The following is a 26,041-nucleotide window of genomic DNA, read 5'->3' as shown; positions in this document are numbered from 1 at the left end:
TCTGTCACACGTTACCTGACCAGGATAACGTCAAGTAAATGTCCTGGTTTCGACAACTTAACCCTGGTAGGGAGAACAGCTATGGGTGATGGAATTTTTATTCATGGACCTATTTTGTCACTGTCACTATATTTTTTTCACTTTTCTTTAGTTTCCCCAAATGTAGAGAAAACATACAAAGTTAATAATATTATGTAAAATAGTGAGTATTGCCATCTGTCCCTAAGATGATTTCAGATATCTAACACCATATAGTAAACTCCGATATGCAAGAATGTTATATTTGTGTCAACGTCAACTACTACAGACTTATGCTCAACGTTGGATACGAATCCGTAAACAGAAAGAGCACAGCATTTTGAGGAGAGACTTAACGAGTTGGTAATAAACTATATGTTTCACAACTTCCTGTCGTCAGAAACTCTTGACTCTGCACTGCAGTGAAGGTTACATCATTTGAGATGGATGCAATTGCACCTCTATTTACATATGTGAAGAGAACAGAATATGTTTTATGTTCAAGACTGACAATCAGAAAGAACCTAGAAGAGCATCAAAGGCTGAAAACGAGAGGCGACTCACTTCTCGATGGGCAGGGCATGAGGGCCAGAGATGGAGTAGCGATACAGGAATGTGAGGAACTTGCGGAAAGCGTCAAAGAAGGGCCAGTGAGAGAGTAGACAGATACACTTGTTGGTGTAAACCAGGCGGGGGTTGGATGTGTTGCCGCTAGCTGAGGCCGCAGGGTTCGGGGAGGTGGAGGAGGGTTTGTGTGGATCCAGGCTCAGGAGGCCAAGCTGGGAGAGCTGCTGATCGTTCAGACACTCCTGCGGGAAGGGCTCATAGAACTGAATGGCAGCACCGTACACCTGGAACAGGAGACACGTTGGTTACACAACTGCATTGCTTTGTTGTCGTGTTTATGATGTCACACTTAGACACTTCTCCATTTTGGATTTTCGTTTAAAGGTCGAACTGGCAAAACATTTCTCTTGACCTGTGGGTGAAATGTGCAGGTCGGGGGTCACGAAAACAGTTCTGTTTGCATGCACCTCTTACTGCATCTGTTTCGTCTCTGTGTTCAGGGCCAACAGTCCCCTTAAATCTAATCAAGCAGCACAAACTCACAGAAATCAGTCCACCAAGATTCATTAATTATTCTCTGTGGAATCTGTAAACACGTTAAAACCTTCCTATCTCAGAATGTTCAGTGAAAAGAAAAATATTTTATTTTTTGGCTCCCTGGAAATCTGTTCAGTAGCTTTTGTGTCATCCTGCTGACAACAAACCAACCAACAAACGGGTGAAAACGAAACCTCCTTGACTGAGGTAATCATTTTGCCAAATTAATCATTATGAACTAATCATTTTGACATTATAAAATGTCACAACAATTAGTTGCAAAGATGCCAGATAATTTAAAACCAGAAAATACTTTGCACAGAGTAGCTGCAACCTGCAAATGTTCAGTCAGTTTAATTGAAAAATAATTAAATAATCGATCATCATCAAGACAGCTGCAAATAACAACCAATTATCCGCAGTAATGTATAAACACAAACCTTCAAGAACACGTTTACTTCAGGACACATAACACCAACCTCCACCATCACATCCATCCCCAACCCTCCGTCTAACCTGATTCTAACTTTAACCCCAAGTCAGAAACAGATTTTGTTTAATAATAATTTCCAGAAGAAGAAGCTTCAAGTCCGACAGATGACCCGGCCACATTATAATGAAGAGGAGCAACCTTCTGGTTCATCCCTGCACTCTTTATTGAATGGAAACATTGATATGCATATAAATAAAGAGAGTGTGGAGCACTGGTGTTTAACCTTTACTGAACGTCAATACCACGAGTGCCAAACAAGCAGCAGTTAGCTGAGCCAGTATCAGCATTAGTTCAAATAAATCTGCTTCCTGGAAACATGAAACTTTCCTGATTCACGCTCAAATCAAAAAACAAACTTATCAGAAACATGAAAACACACAATGTCATATAAAACATAAATAATAGAAAACACGTATTTCACGATTACTTTGACGGAAATTTACAATTTAAAACATGCTGGTATTTTTTGGGGGGGAATAACCGAGCCAGTGTTTTTAAGTTTCTTAAAACTGTGATAAAAGTTTATCTGACCCACTGAACTGGGATATGATGTAAAAATGAGAAAACACATGTCAGAGTAGGGCTGCGCAATTAACTGAAAAAAAAATCTCACATGTCGGTTAATTCGGAAAATACAGCTTCACCAATGCAAACCCTCATTCAGTTAAATCACTTTCTATCTTTTTCTTCTTCAGCCAATAAGCGCCTCCTAAAAATAGAAAGCCTGGATGTGGAGATGCAAGGTTTTCTACAGACAATAGCGACATGCATGCCTGACCCACTTTCCCTTCTGGCATCCAGAGCTTTGTGGTTTTCTCGTTCCACACTGTGGTCGTGTCAGCTGTATAGATGGCAGTTAGAGCCTGTTGATGAGGTCTAACGGTCACTGCAGGGCCTCTTATAGCTGCTGCTGCTGCTGCTGCTGCTATAGATATGTTTGTTAGTCGTGTTGCTGTGAGACATGGACAGAAAGTAGAATAGAGATCCTCCTCCGTCTTACCTTCTCTCCAGAGGCTCCTGTGAGGACAAAGGTGGAGAAAACAGGGAGGGAGTATTTGGTGTTTGCCGGCCAACACTCGATCGTGGCTCCCATGGGAAGGCAGAAGAGAGGGACCGACTCTGGCAGCGGGAATGACTCATAGTCCTCCTCTGGATATCTGCTGAATAAACCTAACAGGAAATAAAAAATAAACAAACAGGCTCAATTAAGGGAGATGCTAAGTGCAGCTTCCCCCTGTGATTACCAATTAACAGCTAATCCAGATTCAGAACTGTCTTTCTAATGAGCTAAGAATGAAACAAAACAAGTTCAGTTTATTTTAGTCACAATGATTCCATGCGACTTCATCGACTCAGTGTTTCAATGGCTTTGTAATAAGAAACCAGTGCTTGGTAATGAGGCCTTTAGGTGATTAGTCACTGTCAGTGGACACAAACAACAAACAATGAAGTTGTGAATTTGTTTTGCTCTGTCTGGGTAACATGTAACTTTGGCTCGGAGATGACGCAACACAAGCATCACTGACAGACACAAGCAGCTACAGTTTGTGTTGTTTAAACACCAAGTAACAAACCTACAAACTGTCAGACCACAACAAAAAGTGTTTCAGCAAACCCTTTTCAAATGTACAAAAATTGTAAATGCACATTTTCAACCTCCAGGGGTGTCGTAACAGGGTAGGCTGACTACACAAGTCTACAGCCACAACGATTGTGCGTGGACCACCTTAAGTCTACGTTTGGTTATATACAGGAGACTGTAATGACACCACGGTTGGAAATCCCCTGACAAGGCCCCATGCCCGAAACCTTTTTGCCAAAGGTTTCGAAATGTTAGTGTTAGACCAGAATGTGTTTTACCAGAAGAAACCCCCAAGTTGTATGTCTGGTCTCCAAACTGTGTTTTACTGCAGATCAATCGGGAGGTTTTGTTGGCGAGTTGCAAAACGCTCAGCTTAAATGTTTGTGTATGATGTTCCAGCGACGGTGGTGGAGTTTTACACCTTAAACTTTACTTCTTCTTTACTATTATTATGTGAATGAGCAGTGGGAACTTTTTTTCTAACATCGATAAAAAAATAATCATTTTTCATGTTGTTTGTAGCTTTATTATAGACCCGCTGAGGAAATAAACAGAAACTGCTGTATCATGTAGTCAGCAACTAAAGTTTTTTGGGGAATATTTTCTTTGCTCCGGTGATGACACTCTTAAATAAATAGTATAATCCACACTGTGCAATTCAACAATTCTGTATAAACACAAACACACACACACCAATGACTGTGTGGTATTCACAAGTAAGCAGGCTTTACTCTCGTTGCATATCACATATTTAGTTATGCCAAGTAAACTGCCAAGTGAGTGTATACTGATGTGATTTCAGCACATCCCTGTTTGAGGTTTATATATAATTGGTTTCTTCTCATTTCCTACAAAAACCATGGATTCATCAACAAAAGGTAGCTTTGCTTGTTCAGTTCTGTATCAAACTCCTGCATCTGTCGAGAAACAAAGACAGATGTGGCCAAATACATCTGTTTCCAAAACTTGAAGCTTGATGCATGCTGGATGTTTCCTGGCCAGGAACTTTGAAAATAAACTAAATTTCTTTGAGCTGACTCATCCAAAGCATTAGAGAGAAACAGATAGAATCTCTCCATTCACAGTCTGCTGCTCATTTAAGACGTTTATGACAAAAGCCAATCTGAGTCGAAAGCAGCCGCTGAGCCAACAGTGCGATCAGACAGTCGGCTGTCAAAGTGTTTTTGGCACCAAAAAACAAAATGGATTTAATGTGAAATAATCCTTTATAGATATGGCAACCATTTAAACCCTTTAAAGAGGAAAAATAAAGGCGTGCAGAGGCTTATCTAATTATTGCAAATCTGAGGCATCAACAAGCCTGAACATGCAAGTACAGCTGCAGCAGTTTCCTGTTGCAGCCAGTTCACCCTGCAGCAGCCGACCCTCCTCTAGAGACATTGCTGCAACAGCACAGTTCTAACACATGAAGAACCTGGTAATGTGCTTAATGCAATCCACACTTATCACTTCAAATCGAATCGAGTTGTAATTTTGTAACGACAGAAATACATCCATTCAGTTTTCCAGTAACCAGTAACAGGAGGAAAACATATGGATCTCTGTGCATCAGTAGTTAAGGGATTATGAAGGCTTACCTGCTTTGTAGGCTATTGTGTTGGTTTTGGCCACAGACTTCTTGTAACACAGGTAGACAGATGAGCCCCACTAGCATAAAAAGAGCAGAAAGGGAAACGTTAGCATGTGGGATCACATTTCGGAAAAAAAAATGCATCATCTCAAATTTGGTACAATAGTTGATTTATTTAATATTTTAAACATCATCAAATTACCTCTTAGACTGATTGCAAATTGGACCTGACGTCATCAGATGAAATATAAGTACAAATATGTCTGTGTAGCAATGATAACAAGTTTTCTATAGGTCTGCGTCTCTCTCACCATGCTGCTGTTGAGATTCTTCTCCACCTTACAGAAGGTGTGTGGAGGTGACTCTCCCTTGCTTGGGATGATGATGCAGATGTCTGTGACCGCCAGGGCGGCATGTGGCTGACTCTCAGGCGCCCGGCGGTAAGTGACGTAGATGCGTTGAGAAGAATTGCCGCTGATATTGGCTGGGCGACCGGAGGGCGTGGTCTGGATGAGATGGCAGCCCTGCTTTAGTCGCTCCTTCCACTCAAACAACACACTGGGGAGAGGAGGCAGAAAGTCAGCCAAAGATCGTGTAGTTCTCAGTGTGATCACCATGTAGAATTAATGAACACAATATGCAGTCATGATCTCACTGGGCCAATTAGGTGGAGCTCCAGATTTCATCGTAACTTTAGACATTTATCCCAGTTTTTACAGAGAAGAGCAGATTCAGCCAAATGTCTGCTTTGTACCTGATGACCTCCAAAGCAACATTTCATGAAACTATACAATAAGAAAAAGTTTATTCCAAACCACTGTTTCTGTTGGTTAGCAGGATTACACAAAACTTCAATTTGAATATCGTTTCACTTCATCTGCAGCGTTTCCCACTAAATTCACGTTATTTAAGACCGTAACAGGGTTGCATGTGAACATGCACGAACATCGTTGATAAAGAGAACTGTATAGTATAATATAGAGTATTAGACGTTTGCTTATACACACAACAGGCAACCAACAGAAAACCTCCAGGACACTTTATAATCACATACTATTTTCTGTATGGGACAGTGCTCACACAGGACAGTGAAAACATATTAACCCAGTACAATTAGACACAGGGGGATACTCACACAAAGCACTTAGAGGACAAGTACTCAGCGGTATAATCGCAGCAGTAATTTTAAACATCCCCTCTTTGTGCTTCCATTATGCACTTTTCATCCATTACTATTTCAATCGGAACTCTTGCAACACATTTTGTGGCAGAATTTAAAGTGGTTAAATGTGGGATTTTGTTTTTGTCTGTTTTTCCATTTCAGCGTGGGGACGATGGTGCTTTGCTCGCACTAGGACCAAACACTGACAGCACATCTTTCTCTGCAGTAAAACTAGGCAGGGTTGTGTTGATCCAGACTCAGAACAGGGCAGTGGATTTCAGCCCTTTGTTGGTTGGTGACAGAGCAGAGGAGTCTGTAGAAATTGTTTTTTGTGTTGGGTAAACATTTGTAGACATCTCTCTAACCAACTGCACATGTAAGAGCAGGTCAAAGTTTGGAGCAGGATTTTCTAAAGGAGCTGGTCTTTATTTTGTGGCCATACTAGAGACTCCATTCAAAAAACGATAAATCCAACATTAAACTTCAGACGTTCTACTTCACACAGATAATGTTTGTATTTTATGTGTTCAGCTATTTTAGAAGCCATCAGCTTCTAAAATAAAAAAGTGACCAGGCTGTTTCAGCATTAGGGTTAATTGCCCTGTATTAATCTCAAATAAAGAGAAAATTTATAAATTTCTTCTCAGGACTTGGTGTCTGAATTCACCTTGAACTTTTAAAAACTTTTTAGCAGGTCTTTATCTTGGCACTGATCTTATTTTAATCATCATCTCCGCTGAGGAAGTTAAAGTTTCATTCCTGTTTGTCCTCCATACGCAGGAATACACAAAAACTACAAAACCGATTTTTATTTTTAACTCAGTGAAAGGAAGAACCCATTCAATTTTGAAGTGGATTCAATTAAGGGGGCTGAATACAGGATTTTGTTTTTCACTTCCTTCCGAGAACTGTAGACTGCTAATAAATACGAACATGTGAAATTTGGTGCAGATCCAGATGATGGTCAATGAGCGAATCAAAATAAGTATTTTTAGAAGCATGATCTTTATACAGTCACAGTCCGGAAACAGAAAGAGCTAAAAACTACAAATGTATAGCTGAGATGATGAAGATGGAGAAATTCTGTGTACATGTTATGGCTCTGATCTCAATATATGTATTTGCTCCACTTGTTTGGCTTGACTTCTTCATTTTTATCTTGTAAAGCACTTTGTATCTGTGAAAGGTGCTATATAAATTACGTTTATGGTTAATAAAGTTTTATTATTGATGGTTCTGCAATTTACTGATTGAAACACTGGAGGTGCCAGTGCTGAATTAAGCCAAATTGATATCGATATGACCACTGTTGATAGATAATAATACTATTCCGTCTGCAGTCTCAGCAACAATTCACAATCATGTGGGGCACTGAGAAAAAATGGACATGAATATAGGCTACACCTGTGCAAACACACACACACACACACACACACACACACACACACACACACCTCAGCTTCCCATCAGTCCTGCCAGAGTGTGAGAAGTGCAGCCCCTCAGGGCTATCAGCCTCCAAAAGCTGCTGATACCATCCTGAGCAGAGTGCCCGTGTCAGTGCCTGATAAGCACTGCACTCTGTCATGTCAGAGGCCAGTATTAGCCTCCTTAGCATTGTCACCACCTGCCTGAGGTGTGAGAGGACTGAACAAACAGTAGTGAATTCACACACTTCAGAAGATATTGCTGAGGACGACACCTGTAACGGCGATTCAGGCTTTTCCTCTTTTTGCAGCAAACTCACGCCAGTGACTCGCTGCGAGCAGACAGAAAGCTGCTGCTGTGGAAAACTGCTGCACTGGAGGAATTTTCAGACGGAGCGTAGCACTTCCTAAAGCGCTTGCTGCTCAGAACAGACATGATATCGACCTCTCAATAGATTTTGACAGTTTCAACATAAGTATAAATCAGAACACCAGCTGGCAATCATGTGTCTGTGTCAGTAAACTCGGACTAGAATCGTTTTTTATGAGAGTTAATATGATTAGTTAATTAACTGGTTGGTAAAAATAACCTGCAGCTTTTTTGATAATTAAATAACTGAATATTTTCTTTATTTCCTGCTTCTAATTTATGATGAATGACTCCTTTTCTTTCTCCCATGTGACAGTTAATTGAAAATCTTCAGGTTTTGGACTGTTGGTCAAATAAAACTTGGCATTTCAAGATGTCACCTTGAGTGTTACAAAACTGTCTGTGGAAAAGAAAGAAAAATAGGCCCACAGAATTGATCAGAAATTCTGATCAATGGAGATTCAAAGCTTATTTCAGAGTGGATTTAAACAGAGCCTCTGTCATGAACCATCTCCTGAATGCCTCAGTAAATCCTCAGCCAAAATAAAAATGACATCTACTGTAGGACTTACCCAAGGTCAGTGAGTGGCGGCTTGTCACGACCTCGCCTGTAGCATATAAAGATCTGTGGCGCCATGAGGCCGCCATTGTTAAGATCGGCTGAATGGCCGCTGGGTGTCGTCTCGATGCAAGTGAACCCTGGCGGCACCTCCTCGCCCATCGAGCGGATCACCAGGGCCACGTCGGTGACCGGTGCCTTGGGCTTGGCCGTCTTGTGGCAGACATCGTCAAAGTGGATCTCCTGGTCCAACGGCTTGGACGAGTCCGTCAGACCGGCCACCACAAAGTAGTCGGCTACACGAGGGCCTTTGTCCTCCATCATCTTCCATCCCCGCCAACTGCCTGCACGGTTACAGAAGGGAGGGAGGGAGGGAGACACAGAGAGGGAGAGAGAAAGCAAGGGGGGATTAATTTTCATTTTGGTAGCAGGTAGAGACTGTTCCTGCGTCCTTGCTACGGCAGTAAAATAAAAATACTGACATTCATAAATCTTTGTGAGGGGGGGGTCTGTGGAAGGGCAAATGAAAAGAGAAGGTAAAATGTGAGGAGGAGGAGAAGGAGGAGGAGGAGAGGAGCTTCGTTCAGGTAGGAAGCAGCCATTTACAGTTCAGGCTCACAGTCTCTCACCATATTGACTTTTGTTCACATAACCAGCTAAAGGTTCAGTGTCCTGGCTCAAGGACACTGACAAAACACGTAGCTGTGAAGAGGACAGAACATTGCTGGTGTTTAAGGTTTTTAACCTTTCTCTGCTTCTGAGTGTGAAACAGTTAAAGTCCGGCCGGCTGCACAGACCTGAGTGTGCACTTTAAAAAGAGCAGTGAGGTGTTTCTTCACACTTGACATTCAGCCTCAGTTACAGACCCAGTCCCACATAAAAATCTGCTGATTAGAAGCCTCATGATATCGTTGAGTCTATTAAGTGCAGTTATAAAAAGCCAAACAGTAGTTTTTCTAAATCTGTCTTGAGAAGAGCAACATCGCCCTGAGTTTCTGAGGCGGCACAGGCTGAAAAGTGGCGAAGCAAGTTCACTTGAATAGAAACACCATGAGATGCCATCTTTGAGGAGAAAAATACATTTTCCGATGCCCTCTGTACGCACTGCACCAACTTGAAAGCTGCTTTGTGCAAATAAAAAATGTTTTTCCGCCGGGATATCATCACAAAAGAACAGTCATTTAGAAATCCCCATTAAAACAGCCCAGACACAAGTTACAGCTGTGATCATTTCAGTCAGGGTGAATCTCCGAACAACATAAGTGCATTCTCTTTTTCAGAAACTCAACAAACACATTCAGCAAACTCTGAGAACCAGTGAATCTTAAGAGTTCAAAGCTATTTTGATTCAGAACAACAACCACTGATTGTTTGCTATGTCTTGTTCACAACGGCACGTCAGGAAATCAGGGGCATTGGGACCACTAAAGTCCAGAGACAAAACCACTAAATGGCTTTTGGGGCCAGAGACCCGACTGAAAAAATCAATGGCGTGAGGAGAAACTGTGGCACATCCACAAACAGCTGCCTCTGGAGGCTCGGCCAGAAGTGTGTTCAATTTGTGTGTTTTTTCGCCTTCTTGATTTGCTTTTTGGGGGAATTTGATTTCACTGTGAGGGAATATGATTGAAGTGTGAGATGATAAAAACACGTTTGTAAGTTGTTAAGTACCAAAATACTCCATTTGGATCTAGGGCCGTATGAGATAATGATAGATAATATGTGACGATAGAAAAACATCTGTCGTTTTAGATCATTCCCTATCGGTTATTTCTTTGTGCCGTAAATCACGCAATTTACAGACGCGTGAGACAGTTGAAGGGAACTTTGTGTTCTTTCACACAACAGACGCAGGAAGGCAACATACGGGGACCACATGGATGTGGTTTGGTCTCATGGAGAACAGAAATGGTACTTTCAAAAACGTTTACCACCAAACCAGATTTATGTCAAACAGTAGGGAGAGAGTCAACTAACGAGAGCCAGGAATGTACCTGAGTGTTAAAAAGAAACCTGACGTCAGGTTTCAGGGAGACATGGTTTAGGAGAAGAGTCCAGATTCGATCTTTTCCAGAATGCTGCGTCACGTGTGCATGTGTGTGCGAATGAGACATACATTGTACAATGTTCAGAGTGGTTGACAGACATTAAAAGAGCTTTATAAATCCAGTCAATCTACTGATTACAATCTATCCCAAACTCAGACAATGAAAATGCAAACAAATCTCAGAGATGGAAGCAGAAGAAAAGATGATTGAGAAACAGCATGAGCAATGAGTCACAGAATGTAATATTGTCTGGATGTGAGATCAGATTTTAGCCATATCACACAGCCCTATCAGGACCACTATGTCAGCATATTTTATACTACATAAAATAATATAGACTTTAACGCTTCAAGAACTATGCTTGATTTATTACTGATCCAAATAATGGTCTTTTTTTTTTAGCACAGAAAGATAAAAACTAAATCAGTTCCCAAGATCATCTACAGAGACCCATGAGGATACATAGTGTGAGTACACTCAAAGAACAAGTAAAAATAGTTCTCCTTATTACTGCAGCCGCTTTTTACCCAATTAGTTTTCAGCCTGCAGATGTTATTTTCTTGAGCCTTGTTGCTAAAGAGAAGCAACAAAATATCCCTCCAATCTATTCCTGAAGAAGCGGATCAACATTTCACACAAAAGTCCTACAAAATGCTTAATAAGTACAATCTATGAAAGAAATGTTGCTAAGAGGCTCAGCAGGATCTTTACTGTCACACATTCAAAATGATCCACGTCCACCAATACCTTTTGGGGCATTTAATCAAATACAAATTTGAATAAAGACGTTTAGGTCAACAGAAAATATCAGTACCAGGAAGTGATAATTATAACATATTACCAACACGAGCTAAATATCAATTATGGCTTTTTACACTCAAGTAAAGCAAAATAAAATACTTGATATTTGTTTTGTTTAACAGTGGAGTGTTTTTCTTTTTTTATTTGACTGCCTCTGGGTGTGGTGGAGCCTCGGTCATCCTCAGTGACCAGATTCATCACTCACTCTCCCGACAATCGAGCCTGTGCGACACAAGTGTGTCTCTGTGGGTTAAAATGAAACTCGGCTGCTGCCAGTGCTATTGCAGCAAAAAAAAAAAAAAAAAAAAAGACAAAGCACTGAGTTCACGGCCGCTGAAATCAGGGTACTGTGAGAAATGTGTTACCGCTCAGCAAGCATTCAGATGTTAGAAACAGAATACAATTCAAACACGTCTTGGGGTTTTCACATATAAATAGGATTTTGCAAGGATGGCAAGCAGATGTCATACATCTTACCCTGATAGTCATATCATCGTAACCAGAATTTGTAATCCAACAGTTTCAGCCCAGTTTCCTTCGGAGTAATTCAACCGGACAAGGCCTGATTCCACCCTATGCAGTAAGAGGGTGTGGGAGGAGAGTTCAATTAGCAGCGTGTGTAAATGCAGTGAAAAAAGCTGCCAACTCCAGTTTGTGTGATGCTATGTGAGCAAGATTCCAGCAACACAAATCAGTTAGTACCCAGTTTCCCATCAGAGACGAAGTTAAGAGGGGGTTAAAGTGGCAGAATATTTTACATTTGCTGGTGAAAATCTCCCGTCTGCAATTTGGGCATCTTTGGTCTTTGATGCATGAATGCATACTCACTGTCTATTTGACTCGTCTTTGCCGTAAATTTTACAAACTGAACATCATGCTGCAAGACTTGAAACTAAAGATTGAGACCATAAACTCCTCAAGAAAATGTTTACTGATGTTATAAATCAAGTGAGAAGTAGAATCTACTAGACTTCTATAGAAACTGACCTGTTTTTGCAACCTGGAGTCACCTTCTGATGGCGATTTGAGCGAACACATCACAGAGGCTTTAATTAGCCGCTGATTGGCAACAAGTAGGACTACAAACCTGTAACTACCGCCAATGTGTCGCTGAGATAATGTGGATTCAGTAAAGAAAAGACAGTTCGAAAGTATTTTCAATATATTCAGAACTATGTCCAAGTGAACATGAAGGATTTGGTGCAGAATGTTTGGCCTTGGCAGAGGAATATGCTCTGATCATACAGATGAGACTGTGGTCATCCAGGCTGCAGCAAATTAAACAGAATCCCATTAGTTTCTCCATTTTCAACCTCAACAAGGCCAGTTCTTTCCGTCAATGAGTGGTTTCATCCATCATCAGCTGTTTCAGGCGCAATGTTAGGTGGAGAAAATGGTTTGTTTACTAAATCTAACTAAATCTGGGTGTGTATTGGTACAATGAAATGATCTTTGCAGGGGGAATGACCCAAGCTTACACCCAAACAAAGAACAATTTGTGTTTCTTTCTGTGGTTGTCACGTCCAGCTCCCGACAGATGGTGAGAAAAAAACCCTGGTTCAATGTGTCCTGGCGCTGACACTCGTATTACAGATGCATCTCACCTCATCACTTCCTCACTGTGAGAAACTGATGAGGAGACAGTCACGGCGCACTGAGCTGATTTTCTGTGCCAAGTGATGTCTGGTCGGCCGTGATAAGGCTGGAGGAGTGAGAGCGGAACCAAGGCCTCGGGTCCGTACAGTCCTCATCTGGCATCAATACTTTCAGACCCTAGAATATTTCAAATCTACATTTCGCTCTGATTATCAGCTGGAGAGTAACTAAGAACGAAGAGTGACCCCAGGAGCTCTGGAGACCGCACATCTGCACAGCATCCTGAGTCCAAGACCAAAGTCTGCATTCAACTTCCTGTCAAACACTAAGAGCAGGCTCATAAACGTCCCTCGGACCCTCGCATTAGAACACATTGGTGTAACATCTGAAGGACAGGATGTAGAACACGTGTTCACTTCTCTTTTATATATATTTACTATAGGGAATTGAGCGCAGCAAAAAAAAGCATAAAATAAAAACTTGTCTACCATTATGCAAGAGGAACCTCAGCTCTTCAAATGCTTCACATCCTCTAATTTAAACTCTAAGGCACTAAGGAACAGGGAAAACTAAAGCACGAGTGAAATAGGAACTGAAATGTGGGGGAAGCCCATCACGTTGAAACAAACACACACATTCCAATTAGACCTTCATGTTTGCTCATAACGCTGTGTGCCATAAAAAGCCTGCACGTGTGTGTGTGTGTGTGTGTGTGTGTGTGTGTGTGTGTGTGTGTGTGTGTGTGTGTGTGTGTGTGTGTGTGTGTGTGTGTGTGTGTGTGTGTGTGTGTGTGTGTGTGTGTGTGTGTGTGTGTGCATGTGCAGCACAACATCCTGAGGTCTATTCTTTTGTCAGAGACCCAATAACTTGGTCAACATGTGAGGTTTTGTCACCGCACAAAAACCCACAAAGCAAATCTGTGTGTTAATATCACACGACTGCATGACATTAACTTTGTGCTTTTTCTCATCCAGCAGGAATCTGAACTATTATTATAATCTCTTCTATCTCCCCCATTTCTTTCCTCTCAACCCAACCGGTCGAGGAAGATGGTCGCCCACCCTCAACAGCGCCCTCTACAGCCTCAGATGGTGAATATTTCTGGGGTCTATCAGTGTGTAGAGTGCAGCTCTGACTGCATAGTCCCACTCACTGAACTGAAACACAACTGAATAGTGGATATTACCCATGATCCCCGGCTTCCTGAACCAGAAAAGCTGCAGCTGTAACAACTTCACCAAACTCTGTTGCGAATTCTTCATATTTTTCTTTTACTTCTTCGTCTTTTTAACCGATCTGCAGTTCAGCTTTACTGGACCTGATTCTGAAAATGAAAGCTGCAACTCTCAGTTCCACACTTCTCACAGGAGATTGTGCCAAATTACCAAAGTTACATGGAACAAATTTACAAAATGCATACAAGTGAGTGAACCATCAAAATAATTTGAAGCTGCTTTCTTAAGGTTAAAGTTGTAAAATGTATGGTTGCTTTAAAAGGAAGCGTTGCCAGGTCAGCGCTCATCACAAACTGATGGGTTTCTTCTCTATAATACTGAATGGTCTCAGCCCTATTATGTAAAGTGCTTTGAGAGTATGTATGTTGTGATTTTACACAAAACAAATGAAACGTAATTGAATCAACCACTATATGCAATGTGTAATGATATGAGAGGTGGATGTACGCAGGGTGTGGACCAGTATAGCTGCTATCTTGTTTTAGAAATCAGTGCAGCTCTACTGACTCTGGGAATTTGCATTAGAATGAACTGACAAAAACAGACTTGGGTTTTGTTTCAGGGGACACACAGTGAGTACAGTTAACGCCTCAGTACAAATGTACCAAGGTAAAAGACGCCGACCCGATTTACTCGTATGGATGGATGTAAGACTGTTCTGTAACCTGTGACACTAACTACACAATCAGCCAACGAATGACAACATGGCAATGTCCTGCATGGTCATGTTCTCATGCCTGCTAAAAATACAATGCAAACCAAACATTACACAAGGATCACTCTCTCTCACACACACACACACACACACAAACTATATATATACATGTACACACACTGCATAAGTGGGACAATGCTGGACTCCCACTGACATCAAACCGCCTCTGCTGTCTTCAATATGCTCTTACAGACTGCCCTATATTTCAAGAATAGAAAAAAAATCAATGTTGCCTCATTCACAGGTGACAGTGATAAATTACTTCCAGATTTCACAGTTGCTATTTTCACTTATGGATCAGTGAATCTTCTTGAACGGAGCGATCCCGTGAAAGACTACAGCGGCTTTCAGACTTTTCCTGAAATTTCCCACAAAAGTACAAGTAAGTTACTCTGCACATTTTCTGGAACTTTTCCTGCCAACCCCTAATAAAATGTCCCCAATATGTCTGTGTGAGCCCATGTGGGAATATAGCAGGAAAACGTCTTATTCACATAGAGCAAGTGGGCATGATTCAACGTTCCTTTCACATGACAGACAAGAAAGAAGAATTCAAATATATCAGGATGAAAAAGAAGATCAAGACAAAGATGTCAACTTGGAAAGACAAGAGCTTTTGGTGATAGGGGCCCACGGTGGTGTTGATGTGCCGCAATCAAAAACACTGAGCTTACCTCAGCAGAATTTCTACGTCATGAAATGTCCCTGCTTAATATGTGAAAGGCAAACAAATGTCCAGACCCAAATTCATGTCTGAAAATAGCTAAAAAGGCTATCTTCGACTATGCTGCATTGACATGACGATGGAATCTGGAAAGAGAAAAATGTACCTTGAACTCAGCATTAAAAGCATGCAGATGAGCATTTAAGCAGTAACACTGTGTTACACCCATCTATTACTTATTTAGTCCATGGATTTTCATGCACAGAGCATCACTCACTCTGTGACACTGTTCCTGACACACAAGAATTAAAGTCAGCATCACAGCTGAAGTGGTCTAATCCAAATATCTTAATTTACTGGCTGCCCCACTTCTCCCCTAGCAGACTGATCTGCAAGGAAAAACCCTTTATTTGGTTTTAAGGTAAACGCCCAGAGAGAAGTCACAACTGATTCCTCCCAGCAAAAAAAAAAGGAACTTTCAAAGTAGGATGTGCTTAATGCCGCAAGCCTCTTAAAAAGGTTAGTGGGGTCATTTACAGTGGTCCTGAAGCACTACAGAGTATATGTATGTGCTTTTAGATCATTTATGATGTGTAGTCATTCATTACACATACTTTAAGACATGGTTTTCCTCAAGACTCTGCCGACTATTTGTCTTTGTAAAGCTGAAATCAACGTTTGACTTCAGAGTGCCTGACTTGCTTTAAAAAGGAGCTTTATGCTGTGACTCAGCTGACTGCTCAGATTATCTGTGTTAGTCTGACTCTCCACGGTAATCACACAGGATATAGAGCCGTGTGGGAGCCAGAGAAACAAGAGAAAGAGAGTCAGTGGAAAAGCACCACAGGCCCAGAAACGTGGCCACATGAAGGGCCTGCTGCCAGAGCCATAGACAAAGCCTCCCAGCCCAAACTCACTGACACCACAGCAGGACTTCAGGGAGGGGTTCGATAAGATGTCCAGACCCAAGCAGGCCTTAAGTCGCTTCCACATGGGTTTCATTAAAGCCAACGTGACAGAGGAACGACTTCCAGCTGTCTTGAGTTCACGAGAACCGGGGCCAATGAAACTCACCAAAGGGACTCTGGTTTTAAGGCCCGGTCTCAGCTCTCGAGTCCAGCTGTATGGACATCCAGCACGGCGATAGCCACAGCAGGGCAGACACGTGGAGGAGGTGAAAAGGAATGTGCTCAAGAACATAAACACAAGCCAGTAGGAAGCCTCGCTGGCCAAGCATCTGCTTTCAGTTAGCCCAGAGGGGTGGGCGTTTGGCTCTCGTGCCTTCTCAGTGCATCAGGTCATGTAACATCTTGGAGGAAAGATGATATATGTGAGAAAGAAGTTTAAGTTTTCTTGTTATTTAACAGATAAATAAAAGGTAATTAACATCAACTTACTGCATGGCTCTGACATAGCTGCATCTAATAAACTCAAACAAACAAAGACAGAAGAAGAAAGCTGTACAACCCACAGAGGAATGTACCACCAGCTTTAGATCCCACCACTGCAGGAAATGTATCTGCTACCAGCCTCTATGGCATTAAACCATGTTCATGTTAATCACTTTTATATGGAGTGAATGTGTGTGTGTGTGTGTGTGTGTGTGTGTGTGTGTGTGTGTGTGTGTGCCAGGAGCAGATAGTTAGGATTCATTAACCTTTGTTAACATATACTGTGTTTATATTAGATATGGGACTATTTGCAGCTGTTGGCTTGTTTTGTGTGTGTGTGTGTGTCTGCATTCTGGAGCAGCATATCGTTTATTGTCACGCTCCGAAACATACATCCCCTCAGGGACTAATAAAGTCAATCTTATCTTACAACCACCCATCATTTTACTGGTATTTCTATTTTCTAACAAAGAAACAACAAACATGGTGGTCCCCGCAAACTATGCATTTCTCGCTCACAAATATTCACCATTGTTTCTGATAAGTGTATAATTGCCTTTCAGTAAAAGCAAGTCAGAGTTCAGTCAAATCTTGCTAAGATGCTGTGTGCAAAAGACAGACAGCTGAATACATGGACAAAAACGAGACAGTTGTTTGTAATAATGGGGGCAGCTGGTGAAATTTAGTTATGTATGAAAAATGTAGTTACGTGTCCCCAAACAACACCGCATTTATTAAGAGTGTTACCAGGCAATGAAAAACGAAATAATTGTCAACAGACTAGAGAAAATTTGATCAACTATAGCAGATGCAGGTTTAGTTTTCTGTGACACACAGACTCTGAGGCTTTACACTCACTCCATGCCTACACAAAGAGCAATGTGATTAATGCAACAAATCAGAGGAGGATCAGAGTGTAAAAAATGGGAATAGCAATGTCAGTGTTGGCAATTTATGCCCACTGGGGCTAACCTGTACAAAGTTTGGATATGCTAACGGTGCTTTGAGATCCTTCACCAATGTGAATACAAAGAACCTTTACAAACATTGTATAAAGGACTTAATCTAAATTTAGAAAGAGATTTTGAAATTCAGTAAAGTTTTATTACCATCTCCACTCCTTAGTATGAGATGATGTGTTTGTTATGGATAATTATGCACTAACTATGATGGATGGGGACGCAGCAGCGTGAGACACAGCAGTGACAGGCTTAACCTGCCAGACACTGATCCCATTAACATCACTTGATTACATTGTGAAAAAAGAAAAGAAAGAAAAACACCGAGCTGCAGTGTCAACACCAGGTTTCTTTGAGGTATCTGTGGGGTTTTACACGTCACAGAACAGATTCACCAAATCGCACACACTCATAGAAAGTTGGTCTAAAGATGGTCTACATGTTGTAAATATGGTGATTAAAAACACCGGTGTCACTTCGCATTTTCTGGTTTCATTGTGGACAAATAAATAAAGTTATGATGGGTGGGGAAAGTACAATATATGAGTCATTGCATAAAAATAGCACTTTTATTCCTTTATATTCATCTGGGAAACTATTCTTTTCCATTTATACATATATATACATATATATATATGTAAATATTCTGGCATCATGATTCCCAGGCTTTAAACCCCATGCACGATGTTACCATGCTGGCTCTGTGTGCAGTATTAGCACATGGAAGTGTTAATGTGCAGCCCTGTGGGAAGTAATAATGTGTCTCCAGGAAACACGATCTCACCAACCTGCCGACTCTCCAGCCTAATCTCTTAATTTCAGAGCTGGCAGAAAACTGTTCTTCAGGCTGGTGGTGACAGTGATTTGTATAAACATGCAGGTTGGTTTTCCAGTGTCACCTCTTTGTTAACTTTGGAGTCTGGCACCTCTCATTCAGTGATGTCTTTTGTCTCCTTAATGATAAGCACCAATTATTGTCTGAATGATTAGAAGAAAGAGAAGACATTGAGAGGATGATCCTTTACCCTTGTAAACCCAGTGGACCACACAGCAGCAGCTGATTAATGTTACAATCGGACAATTATAGCCTTTACCAGCGGAGCCTCGACTGTGAAAAACCTACACGTTAAATCCACTGAGCTTAAAGTGTCCAGATTGGAACAGAGCAGAAAATCCAACTTTAATGTAAATAAGTAAAGAAAAAAATGTGTAGTACTTGTTGTACTTTAAATGACAAGCATTAAATATTGTTTTATTGCTTGTTCAGTTCTGGGGATTTGTGTCCAACTGGGATTTCTCTCAGTGTCAGTATAGATTATACATGAACACTTTGTGAATGAATCAAAATGTATTAACCTTCCATCTGCCAGTAGAAATGTGACGAATCAGAACTTATACTGACCAGCTTTGTAAACAGCGACGCCTGTGTGGTTTTTCTGCAATGTCATTCATATGATGAACATTCCTACAAACTTTAGTCCCAGTAACGTTTGTCAAGGAACTAAATGTTTCTTGCAGATCATTGTTCATCTCCATGAGCAAGGAGATGAACAATGATCTGCCCTAACCCTAACCCTAACCCTAACCCTAACCCAGGCAAAAATAGCCTTCTGATTTATCAACAACCAACGGCAACCAAGCATCTTTGAGAGCTGAAACGCTCAACTTAAAGAACGCAAAACAGCTATTGCAGAAAAGGACGAAAAGTTCCTATTCTTTCGTAATGTGCAACCCCCCTGAGCAGGGACGTTTTGGGAGGTAAAAACATCTCCTGAAATCATTTAGACCCTGGTCCCTAAACGTACTGAGTTCCTGCAAAGTTCTTGTGGTGGAAACGCGGCTACAGAGACATTGAAAAAAACACTAAAGGACACTAAAAGAAATTTCAACTTTTTCTCTCCAGTTTTTGACTAAAACCAGCTGCCAGAAACATGACCATCATCATCACCATCATCCAGCCCCTGCATTAGACAGGTTACAGTTATATACTGCATGTTTTCAATCATTTGGTATGGCCTGCGAAGGATGTTGTAAAAATTTTAAATGGCCCTCGATAGGTTCCCCACCCCTGCCTTCGATGATGAGATCAGTGCCCAACGCCCAAATTCATCTTTCTGACATCAGATGCCACCCACCAACTGAGAACAAACCTTTTTCCCTGCAAGCAATACTTTGAGCTTACAGCTAATTAGTGTTTGTGGATGGTAATCCCTGGGAACATGTAATTCTATTCTCAGTTGGTCTGTGTGAAAATCAATAGTAGCTTCCCTTTTCTTTATTCAGTCTCTCCTTTCGGCTACGCTTTGCATAAAAATCAAGCTGTGCTGCGATTAAAAAAAAACCCACAACCCTGCTTTTAGCAAGAATTCTTCACTCTGTAAATATCAAAGTGTGAGGGAACAGTAGAACTAGAAGAATACAAATATTTCAAGATGAAAAAGAGAAATCATACATGTGGAAGACAACAGCAGAATTCCTAGGTCACGTCCTGCCTCCTTCATGTCATTTTAACAAGGAAAAGGTGAAAATCCATAGCAGAAATGACAATCTGACAATGTTTTCTTCTGAGCTTTACTAATGATCATTAGCGTCAGGGCCCTGAGAATCTTAATTATAATTTTCACTGGCTAATGCAGCAACATGCTGCACCGTGGAGCCCAGCTGTCTTTAAGAAGAGAAGCTGCAACACTAGCAGCCTGTGGACAACAAACAGCAGTACACAGTAAATAAAGGATTGATCATCTTCGGATGTCTCTAGCTATAGAAAGACTATTGTTCGGTTATCTAGCTGTTCTTGAAACTATGGTATTCAGGTATGATAGTTACCAATATTGAAAGAATGATACCCAGATCTACTCTTAACGCTTTAAAGAAAATCCAAAGTTCAATTTCAATTTCTAAAAAAAACATTTCCATAAGATAGAAGTCACCAAAGCCTGGTGGTTTTATTTTCTACATCCTTGAAGAAAAACTCGGAACAGATGCTGAAATGATGCTGGACATATTTCGAGTGCACGCTGGCAACATGTAAAACAGATATGTTGTGTCCGCACGTCTCTAGCAGCTGCGATTATGTATAAAACGTTTTAATCCTTCTGAACCAACGAGCCAAACATCCTGCATCAGACACAACAATCACGCAGACATCTCCAGTGAGTGGTTGTAAAACTCGCAGGAGCAGGATATTGACTGTCACTAATATTCAGCAGCTACATCTCATGCTCTGTTGCTCTCCTGTGCTGTCACCATCTGAATAACTTCCTCTGGTTTTAAGTATAAACCGCTAAATATAACACGTTGCTGCTGAATGCTGTGATGGAAAAATTCTCAGCCACTGTTAATTAACCCTTTTAATTTAAGTCATTAAGAAGTCAAGCGTCAGTCTTTCCACATGAGTGTATCAGCTCTGTATCGGTAATCACCTCCGTCCATACTAACACACCTGAAAATGCACTATCACATGACTATTCGCGTCTATTTGGAATGTGCGTGCCAGTGTAAACAGGAAGAAGATCGTCTCCTCGTTAGTCGTTTGCCTAGTTACAGAAGTACGAAGAAGAAACAACAATGTTGTAAGTGATGACGAGGTGAAAGTGATACTGAAAGTAATGTGTGGTTAGAATCTGCGACAACTACCGACGATAGTTTGGACACCATACGTGCAAGTCGGGGGTTTCTCCTGGTTAAAGATTGTGTTGTGTGTGACTCCGCTGTCGCCGGTCAGTCTTGAAGTAGGAACTCATAATGACTGCAATCTGTGCAACTGCGAGGCCCAATCACAAGGTGACAAAGGGGGTTTCCCTTGAGCTGAGCCGTCTTCTCCCTTCCCGCCAATGGAGTCCATCCAGCCGACGTGGCTCTACATGGTCAGGCACCTGAATACATCTCATCTTTTCAAATGGATCTCCAAAACTAACGGAGCAGTGTTAATAGCCAGTGTTAATATGGCAAAAGGGATGGGTAAATTATTTGAAATTAGGTGGAAGTGTTCCTGATAACATCCTGTAGCTAAAAGCAACAGCCCTGACACATTCTTCCCCTTAGACATTTACCATACTGTATTTTGTTATAAACAACAAAAAATTTTCTAAAATACATGAACAAGCCTTGAGTATGACAGCAGTGAGTAGCACATTCTGTAACCGACAGCTCTAAGAAGTCAGACTCCGTTTTTCCCCTCTTTGTGTTCACTGAATTATGCAAGATGTTGGGAATAACATGCATCCTGTGCCTCGGGTGTTGGAACCACTGCTGACACAGGATGAGACATTTGGAGCCAGTTATATGTGGACAGCAGGCACTGACCCTGAGGGCACAACCAGGGTTACTGGGAATACCTGCAGCCTTCAATCACCTATAGGCCGACACGATCTACCTGTCTCTCTTTACTCACTGCTGTAAATCCTCTTCTTGGACCTGCATGGGACTACACAGCCAAGTGGAGCAGGCTTTACAACCAGGCCGAGCCATTTGTTTTCAAATTTGTGAGACGACAGCATCTTCATTTCAAATATGACTCCCCCCCTGCCCCATCTGGAATTCCAGTCGGGCGCCCCTCTGCCCTCTGAACATGAACAGACAAGGCAACAAGACGGCACACAAACATCCCGTCCATCATTTGCTCCTCAAAATCTGGCCATGAGAAACAACATGGTATCTGAAAAAATGCGTGAAAAGCAACAGAAGAAGACAGCAGAGCAGGGAGAGGATTAATACAGAGTGTACAGTGCAGGTTACCTTTCTGGTATGTGGAGCCGAGGTTTTCAAACGACAGGCTTGAAAGTATTTTTGTCACATGTACGATTTGACCAGACTTGTCTCTCCTGTGCAACACCGCTAAACGATGCAAGGGAATTTTTTTTTGTAGGAGGGGGAAGTGAAACTCCAGAATGTCAGGCCCCAGTGGCAGCCGTCAGCACCTATCCTGTCTACTAACTAAACAACCGGCTGGAGTCCCGGTGTGTTCCCTGTCTGCAGTCTGGTTTCCACATTTTGCACACTGGTATTCTGCACTACATTCTTTAAATTCATGCAGTAACATCAGGAAGGCGTCTGATCAGTAACAAACCCAACTCCGAAGCCCAAATTCATTCTCCATTAAAAAATTGACCCCGAACATAATTCCAGAGTCATGAAGCATTATCGTCAGTGACAAGAGGATCGTTTATTTACAAATCCTCTCTTTACTTGACTAGTGTTACTCAGCGGATCGTGTTGGAGTTGGAGCTGATCCATGTTAAGGAGCAATTACTTTTTCTGAAAGAACTACAACAAAGAACAGAAAGACGTCGTCCGCGTTCGTTCCTTCAACTCAATTCAAAAATGGCGGCGAGTCTGCCGGAAATGTGACGCTACCCAGCAGAACAATAACAGCTCTTGCACCTCATCGTGTAGTTACATTTGGGTGCACGTCAGGGTACAGCGTAAGGCTCCGCTTAGCGTACATGCACTGCAAATTAAGAAAACACATGCAAATGGAAAAAACATGTTCGAATTAAGAAAACAATTTGAACATGCAAATACAGAAACGAGACGAGTAGCAGACTTCAATAACTTCACAAAGCATTGAAGTACAGGCAGGTTCATCACTTTTTCCAATTTGCAGCATGTTTCTGTAGTTGCAGGTGTCGTCAAATCGATGAAGATGTTTTCTGAGTTTGCACGTGTCTCTTCTATTTGCATGCATTTTCTTCATTTGCAGTGCGTTGCTCTCGCGGCCACCATAGAATTCGGCTTAATGGAGAAAAAACAAAAACCTTTCTGCACATCACTTAATTTCAACATGAACATCTAAGCTGACATCTTGAATTAAAGCAGGAAATCTTCCTGGCTGCAGCTTCTTTCTTTCTTTTTTTTTTTTTTTTTTTTGCATAAAAAAAAATCCTCAAATGATTAATCGATTATCCTGATAAATTAAAAATCGTTTAAACCTTAGACGTCTCTTCGTGCAGCTCCTGCGTCACTGCATGAAGGTTAAAGAGTCTGTTTATGAGAATAAACGATCAAACATTCTTGAATGTGCAGGCAGAGGTCAGTTAAGTGTTTGTGGATATTTTTAGCTGCCAGTGATCGCATGTTACCGGTGCACGCAGACACGAACCGAGGTTACGTGCTGGTGTTTCCAGGTGGAGAGTGAAACACTCAGGAATCGTCGGCGCTACCTGTGGCTTATCTCCACCGGGCTGAGGGTCACACATGTCGGGCGTCGGTTTGAGGGGCAGAGGCGTCATTTAGCGACAGTTACCGCGAATATAAAACCACATGTTAAACGGGTGACAGAGGGATTTCCAGTCCGGTTCTAGTGGGGGCGAGCAGCGGGCAGCTGTTCGACAAATCCCCCCCACCAGCCCGTCTCTGAAGCGGCTCATCATCTCGTACTTACCCCCCCGTTAGCGAAGCGTCAAATCGGTCCTCACAACTCCGGTCTACCGGTGCTGGTTCATCACAGTCCCGGTACCGAAAGGCTGAGGTGACCGGTGGGTTTTTAAAATGAGTTTGGTTTTTTGAGTGTGTGTTTGTTTCTCCTCCTGTGACCGTGAACCGTCCAACACCGAGAGAGAGGCGCCTTCTTCTGTCAGTCACCGAGCAGAGCCGGCTGTCCGCTCCGCCGCCATCTTGGTTGTGATGATGCGAGTAAAGCCCCGAGACACACACACACACACACACACACACACACACACACACACACACTGAGAGAGAGAGAGAGACACACACACACGCACTGAGAGAGAGAGCGACAGGCACAGAGAGAGAGACACACACACACACACACACACACACACACAGAGAAACACACTGAGAGAAAGAGAGAGAAATACACACACACTCAGAGACACACACACTTGATGCTCACTGTTTTTACACTATTATCTCATTATCATTATAATTAACTGATAATTTCTCCTCATTATTTTCACCTTTACTTTTAAACGAAACCTCTTTAATTCTTAATTAATGAGACAACTTCTAATTTTAGTTAATTAACAGGATTAATACACTCTGATTATTATCAGCGTTTCCCTGTGGTGGTATAAGTATAAGTACACAAGCATAAGTACTCATATTACGGACGGATGGATGGATGACGTTGCTGGATTATAGATAGATAGATAGATAGATAGATAGATAGATAGATAGAAGTAGTGTTAGTAGTGTATTAGACTAACATAGCCTGTAAATTATGGTACAGCAGATTAAAGTAGACAGACCATTAACATCATCTTAATGAGAATTCAATCAAACGACTACAAAGAGAATCAAAATGACCTCAACAAGACAAAAAGCACAACAAACAGATGTAAAACGACCAAAAAGAGACACGAAGAAATGGTAAACAACCGAAGAGAGGAGAAATGGTCAGATATCTGCTAACTGAGAGTGATGAGGTAGACCTGGATCTTTGTGCAGGCAGCTTGTACATTGTGTTCATTTCTTTTCACACCTCACAGACACACAGCGCAGGTTAACCGTGGCCTGTAATGTTGGCGTGTGTAATAAACAGGTCAGAGAGGTTTCCTCCCCTGGTGCATGCTGGGATTGAAACACTAATGGATGAATGATGTAAGCTGACACGTTCCCCTGACCCTCAAGTCCTGATCAGCACTGAACTCTTCTGGTGATTGTTTGTGACGTCTCACATGTCGGCTGTTTGCCTGCACCTCGTTGAATCTCGATGAATAAATCCAGTTTTGCTTCGAGTCGACGGGAGCTGATGTGATGAAAGTGGTTGAAACAGCTCGGCTGTGAGCAGGTGTGAGGTTAGTTGGGTGGGGGTGGAGAGCTGGTGAAGTGTTCCCACACAGTCATGAATCCTTTAAACATACCTCCCCCCCTTCTTGTTCGCTGAAGATGTACGAAAACTGGCAAATGGCTTTTATGAATATTTGAAAGATGCATTCAGTATATTTCCCGTTTTCCAGGAGTTATTGCAGCAGTTCAAGTGAAAAGCTGTTGTCTATATGAGAGTGAGGTTCAGGGGGAAGCTGTTTTTGGAGATGCCTCCCTCCAGACATGTAACATGTTAAAATGCAAAGTATATGATAATATGTTTATTTCGTTCGTAACCTTCGAGACTCCAGTTTGCCAAAAGTGAAAGCACATAATAATGTTTGTTACTCATATGGTAAAACATTTTTTGCCCAAATTAACATTTATGTGAGGTGTTTATAAGCTAATTTAAAATCGAATCCTTAAAGTCAGAGCAGTCTGACGAGCATCAACAACTTTTGTGGTGTTGAATTGGCTCGGGATTCATTTATTTTTCTCTTAAAATAGCTGATGTGTTATTATGAACTAACATTTATCATATAAAACCAAGGGATCTAATTCT

The 26,041-nt window shown here is 41.6% G+C and overlaps 1 protein-coding gene across 8 annotated transcripts in view; it reads right to left on the bottom strand.

The window, feature by feature from the left end:
* LOC109637215 (C-myc promoter-binding protein-like) overlaps positions 1–24,351 on the bottom strand; it is a 52,061-nt gene extending 27,710 nt beyond the window's left edge. For 7 of the 8 annotated variants that reach the window (XM_069526452.1, XM_069526463.1, XM_069526468.1 and 4 more), the window contains exons 1-6: positions 24,095–24,351; positions 8,317–8,647; positions 5,100–5,346; positions 4,796–4,865; positions 2,616–2,785; positions 583–869 (exon numbers count right to left, since the gene is read on the bottom strand). In XM_069526452.1, coding sequence (XP_069382553.1) covers positions 583–869; positions 2,616–2,785; positions 4,796–4,865; positions 5,100–5,346; positions 8,317–8,627 — 1,085 coding nt within the window. In that variant the 5' untranslated portion in view covers positions 8,628–8,647; positions 24,095–24,351. Of the gene's footprint in view, positions 1–582; positions 870–2,615; positions 2,786–4,795; positions 4,866–5,099; positions 5,347–8,316; positions 8,648–22,449; positions 22,561–24,094 lie in introns of those variants that run through there. The other variant, XM_069526457.1, reaches the window with a different exon arrangement.
* Positions 24,352–26,041: the final 1,690 nt, after the last annotated feature.

The sequence above is a fragment of the Paralichthys olivaceus genome, chromosome 1 (assembly GCF_024713975.1).
Source record: "Paralichthys olivaceus isolate ysfri-2021 chromosome 1, ASM2471397v2, whole genome shotgun sequence".
Taxonomy (NCBI): domain Eukaryota; kingdom Metazoa; phylum Chordata; class Actinopteri; order Pleuronectiformes; family Paralichthyidae; genus Paralichthys; species Paralichthys olivaceus.
This window is presented reverse-complemented; position numbering and strand designations above follow the sequence as displayed.